The 6,000-nt window shown below is 36.7% G+C and overlaps 1 protein-coding gene across 1 annotated transcript; it reads left to right on the top strand.

The window, feature by feature from the left end:
- Positions 1–1,746: 1,746 nt before the first annotated feature.
- Positions 1,747–5,998, top strand: LOC113773704 (disease resistance protein At4g27190-like). The gene is made up of 2 exons (XM_027318328.1): positions 1,747–4,401; positions 5,177–5,998. The coding sequence occupies exons 1-2, from the start codon at positions 1,747–1,749 to the stop codon at positions 5,996–5,998; spliced, it is 3,477 nt and encodes a 1,158-aa protein (XP_027174129.1).
- Positions 5,999–6,000: the final 2 nt, after the last annotated feature.

Below are 6,000 nucleotides of genomic sequence, written 5' to 3'. Positions count from 1 at the left end.
TCCCAAAATAATCCATTAGTAATAGGTACTGACACGATGTTCGAACATCTTGAGCCTTTTTATTTGCCCCTATTGTATATCATCTAGTTTTTGTATGGCAATCAAGTGAAAATTCAAAAAAAAATAAATAAATGTACAAGGGAGTAAAAAAAAGAGTATCTTGTGATCATTTAAATATTACATCTTACTAAATAATTTTTTTGATCATAATGTGTTGGAAAAAAGTGAAGTTTCAACTAAATGCCATTGAACAGAAGATTAGTTGTAGGTAGGATCATTTAAACAAGAATTGCATCTAAAAATCTAACATAGTTATACATGAGGAATCCACATGGACTTTGATGGTGTGAGCTTCTTTTTTCTTTTTTTCTTAATGTCATCATAAATAGAATTTTCATAGCTTATTAGCTATTCAAAACATTTCAATGCATTCAATCCAGCTAATACCATAGTAAACAATTTAACTCTTTCTAAGAAATTAAAGTTCTACAAAAATGGAAGGGATTCTTTTTTGTTTGAAAGTGCGTAGTAAGATTTAGACCAACAAGCTTTCTACTAGTAGTTTATAGATTTGGATACACATAGAAGATCTGTGATATACATTAGTGCAGAGCTTAGTCATAGTTTTATAAATTATTAGTCGAAAGCATCATCCGAACAATGCATAGATGTTGATTAGACCAAATAAATCATTATTAATTCTTTCTTGATGTAGTGTCTAATCTCCCATTAGAAATTCTAAATTCTGGTCCTATAATAGTTTTACATATAGTGTCTAATCTCCCATTAGAAATGCTAAATTCTACTGCTATAATAGTTTTACTTGCATTTTTCCTATAATGACATTTTTAGTGATTGCTCCATGACAGATAAAGGGTTTTCTTCTATCCTACAACTCCTAATTTCTTGACTTGCTTCACGCATAAGACTTAAAAATATTCAATTAATCTTGCTATTAAACACGCAGAAACCTAATTGAATATTTGGAGACTTTTAGTGGCTTGAGATAAAATTTATCTAAGACAATAGATATATGCACATTATTTTTATCAAATAGCCTTTACACTATTTTATTGATTGTTGGACATATGAGATTTTAGATTTTCATCAAACAGGTGAAAACATACACATATCTTTGCACCTTAATTACTTTATATAATGTATTTTCTAAATTCTTCAAAAAAATCACGAGTTTAAATAATGTTGCCAATATGAGAAATGTGTTGATGGGTAATTTGCCTGCTCTGACTTATAGTGGTCGCTGAAGTCAAAACTAACTATTCATAATTTTTCCTCCAAAAAGAGTATTTTCTAAATTAATATTGGATAAATCTAAACTAATATATGAGAACAACTGAAACATTACTAGCATCCTTTACGTTTCACCGAACATTTAATTAAACTTAGTCCAACGACCATTAATTAAACTTTGTCTCCTTCTGTTCATAGTCATCATAATCTTTACTCTTAAGGATTTATCATCATCATCACCATTATTATTATTTTGGTTAAGGAAGGCTCTACAGCTTACATGAGAGAAAGAGAGAGAGAGAGAAACAAAGATACGCTTTGATAGTCAAACTAGGAAATTCATGATCATCTGGCCACATCAACTGAATTAGGCTTTGGGGACATCATCACCTCATTTGCATATTCATAAAATATTTTCTTATCTGTTATAAAACCAAATTTTTCTAATTTCCGTAATAACATGGTTATAGACATTGGAACAGAAATATTGGAATAATGGCCATGCAAGATATTGGCGTTTCGATTGTGGGGAAAATCACAGAGAAGTTTATTGATCCAATTATGCGTCAATTTCAGTATTTATTTTGCTATAGAAGCAACGTTGAAACCCTGAGGAATGGCATCAAAAAACTCGAGCTAACGAAAACTGAGGTGCAACGATCGGTAGATGCAGCAAGAAACAATGGTGAAGAAATTAAACCAATTGTTACTGATTGGCTAAGGCAGGCTGATGGTCTAGAGAAAGAGGCAGATACTATTTTTGAGGGTATGGAGAATGTTAAGGTGAATTGCTTTAAAATTGTTAGGCTCCCGAATTTGAAGTCACGTTATTTGATAGGCCGCCATGCTGCCAAAAGAGGAAATGATGCTGAAAAACATCTCAGAGAGAGGCGGTTTGATGAAGTTGGATACCTTCCTCCACTGGGGAAAATGCCTTTTAGTGAATCAACCCCATCCTTTGAGGAAAGTCTAATTACAAGGATGTCAATGAAAAGGGAAGTGATTGAAGCTCTAAAGCAGGATAAAAGAAGTCTACTCGCAATTTGTGGTATGGCCGGCGTAGGCAAGACTTTTTTGTTGGAGCAAATTGCCGACCAGGTTAAGTCTGAGAAACTGTTTGATGGCGTAGCCTTTGCAACTATTTCTCAAAATCCAGACATGAGAAATATCCAAAATCAACTTGCTGAGCAGTTAAGGATGAAATTAAAATCTGAGCACAGTGGTCGTGCAAGAGCTGAACAGATTTATACTAGACTAATCAATAGTGACAAGAGAAATCTTGTTATGCTGGATGACATTTGGGAAGAAGTGGATCTTAGGAGTCTAGGAATTCCCATTAGATCAGGTAAGTGCAAGAGCTTAACAGTTGTATTGACATCTCGGTTCTCTCATGTGTGTAGGAACATGGAAGCAGAAATTTTTGAGGTGAATGCCTTGCCTAAGGAAGAAGCATGGCATCTTTTTAAAGAGGTTGCGGGAATTTCCGATGATTCAGCTTTGAGTGACGTTGCAAAACAAGTTGCAGAAGAATGCAAAGGATTACCTCTAGCAATCGTTGTTGTTGCCAGGGCATTTAGGACTAATTATACAACACCAGAATCCTGGAAACTCGCCCTTGGACAGCTAAAGAAGTACACAATGAGAGACCTAGAAAGAGTTCAAGATTTGGTGTTTTCCAGAATCGAATGGAGCTATGATCATTTGAAAAGTGTTGAAGCCAAGTCACTACTACTGTTTTGCAGCTTGTTTCCAGAGGATTATAGCATTCCAGTCGAATGTTTGGTTAGGTATGGGAAAGGGTTGAAAATGTTCCAAGATAGAGAGACTTTGGGAGATATGAGATACAGAGTAGACCAGAGTATCAGTGACCTTAAAAGTTGCTATTTGTTGCTAACCGATGGTGGAAAAGAAGACCATGTAAAATTGCATGATGTCGTGCGAGATGTTTGCTTGAAAATTGCATCAGAAGGCGAGCATGTATTTTTGGTAAGGAATGTTGGAGGAAAAGAAGGGCACCCGCAACCTGATTCATTTGGTCGTTATACAGCTGTTTCGCTGACATGGAAGGGCAATTCTAATGGACCATTTCCATTGGGAGAGGAATGTCCAAAGCTTAGGCTGCTGCGTTTGGTCTTCCAGTCAGGCAAAATGATCAGCCTATCACCAGATTCTTTTGCAGGGATGGAAGATCTCAGGGTCATGGAGTTTAACAAATTACAAATTGAATTTTCACCATCAGATCCTGGCCAAATGTTGATGAGCCTTCGGACATTGTGCCTGGATTATTGTGAGTTAGGGATTGGAACGTCGTCGATGATTGGATACATGACGCAATTGGAGATTTTGAGCTTCTTTGAGTCCAGACTTCGGGATAATCAGTTTCCAACCGAAATTGCTCAGCTGAGTAATTTAAAGGTGTTGGATTTGAGGGTTGAAAGTAGCCGCCACCCGTTGTCTCTTGGTATCTTGTCAAGCTTGAAAAAGCTAGAAGAATTGTATATGGGATTTCATCGTCCATTGCGGCTAGGGAGAAATGCAGAAGAAGAAAGAGGATGCATTAAAGAGATCACATCACTGGCTTGCCTTGAATGTCTCCAAATTAATTTACATGGCATTGACGACCTGCTTCTATTATTACGCGAATTCCCTGTTGAGAGGTTGTCAAGATTTAACATTAGTTGCAAACAAACTCAGACAAAAAACGGTGGAGACTATCAATTTCGGAGGAATTTCAAACTTTATTTGCCTGACGAGAAAGATTCCGAACTAGCATTGTGTCCTGCAGTTACTAGCATAATCAGGAGAACTGAGAATCTCATTTTGGACCTTGGGTTCTTGTTTCGCTCGGGGAATTTTGTGAATGACTTAGATGAAAGTGGATTTGTCAATTTGAAAAGGCTCAGATTGAAGTCGGGTTCATGGGAATGCCTTATTGATTCCACCACCAACCTAGCTCCTCGACATGTTTTTGAAAATCTGGTGTTCATGGAATTAACATCTGGCAAATTGGAAGAAATATGTTATGGAAATCTTCCACCTCGTTGCTTCAGCCAACTTCAAGAGATGAAACTCCTGAGAATGAATTTTATTGAGTACTTGTGGAAGGGGCCAATTGAACCTCCGTCACTTTGCAATCTCAGAGGTATTGAGGTATCTAACTGTCAGCGAATCACAACTCTCTTCTCACAATCAGTGTTGAAATGTCTAGTGAAACTCCAAAAGATAGTCGTATATAGTTGTGAAAATTTGGAAAGCATTGTTATGAGGGAAGAAAATATGAAGGATCAAGTGCTTGAGTTACCCCAACTCAAAGTAGTAACACTTAAATATACGGGCTTAGAGGGCTTTGGCTGCGAAGGCGATACATATTCCAGAGCTTTTCTCAACCAGGTCTCTCTCTCTCTCTCTGTATTTCTATATGATATACTTCATGTCAAAGAAATAGTTGACCATGAATTTAGGTGATTGCCAAAAACTCATGACTCAAGCATTTTGCTCCAAAAGTGTTAATTAAACATATATAGAAAATTTTTTTAGTAGTCATATTGATCTACTCCTTCAATATATGATCAGTATAAAAAAAAATGTTGTTTTGTGTAGAATTTTTTAGCACCCGTAGAGACCGAATGATAAATTAATGAATAAATTGTTGACGACAATATTATTTTGATAGCAAGGACTAATGCCATTGGTAGAGTTACGTTTCCTACTTGATGTCATTGGCAAGGCTAGTTTCCGTCCCTGGATGTACTAGAACTGTTCTATTATGTAACAATTAATATCGTGAATACATTTGATCGATATTTGCAATTTCTAGACATGCATTTCAAACTTTAAGACGAAGTTAGATTGAAGAGAAATTAAACAAGCTTGCAAATGCCACACTCCAGTTGCATTTGTAATCAATTTACGTTTTAATTTTCAGGTCTCACTCCCTCGGTTGGAAATGCTAGACCTTACAAGTCCTGGTTATCGCCCAGAACAATTTGTAGGAGGTGAAATGCTTAGAGGGTCTCTTGAGAACTTAAGATCTTTGGTGCTTTCAAGGTGCTATGTTATCAGATGCATTGCGAAAGCTGATGGTGTGGCATTGTTAGAGAATCTGCAGAGCTTTTCTATGGGTGATTGTCCTTCGATGGAATTACTTTTCGACCTTGAGGGTCTAAAAGTTCCCATTCCATCAAAAAAGGAGCTTGAAATTCTTCCCAATCTAAAGTCACTGGAATTGAGAGGGTTAACAAGATTAGCCCACATTTGGAGGAATTATCCAAAAGGGATTCGAGTATTCCAAAACTTGAGAATATTACAAGTAGAGGGGTGCAGTTTACCATGTTTGTTTTATCCACCTTGCGTGGCTGATATGCTTGTAAGTCTTGAAGAATTGAAAGTTGGTCTTTGCCCGGCAATGTATGCAGTTATAGCGGGGGAAAATGAAGAGACCAGTCAAGAAGATCATGATGGTGGGGAAAAAAGAGAAATTTCATTGGGAAGAACCAACAAGGAGTTTTTGTTCCCAAAACTAAGCTCCTTAAGCTTTGTAAACCTCCAAAATCTTCAAAGCTTCAGTGGTGGTCACCACGAGGGTTGTGACTTCAAATTTCCTTCACTGACCCAATTGGAAATAATGCGTTGCCCGGAGTTGAAGAATTTGTGTCCCGGAAAATTGGATGCACCATTACTTAAGAAAGTCAAAGTGGAAGAGAATGATGCCAATATTCCTCTGGATTTAAAGGTAGACATATCCTAATA

Source organism: Coffea eugenioides, chromosome 6 (genome assembly GCF_003713205.1).
Source record: "Coffea eugenioides isolate CCC68of chromosome 6, Ceug_1.0, whole genome shotgun sequence".
Taxonomy (NCBI): Eukaryota; Viridiplantae; Streptophyta; class Magnoliopsida; order Gentianales; family Rubiaceae; genus Coffea; species Coffea eugenioides.
The sequence above is the reverse complement of the archived record's forward strand: the minus strand, read 5'-3'. Positions and strand labels throughout refer to the sequence as shown.

Bases quoted from the DNA above. Each gene is read 5' to 3' on its own strand.
- LOC113773704 (XM_027318328.1), top strand. From the start codon at position 1,747: ATGGCCATGCAAGATATTGGCGTTTCGATTGTGGGGAAAATCACAGAG. The intron at 4,402-5,176 runs GTATCTAACTGT...TTTAATTTTCAG, and splicing joins GCAATCTCAGAGGTATTGAG to GTCTCACTCCCTCGGTTGGA.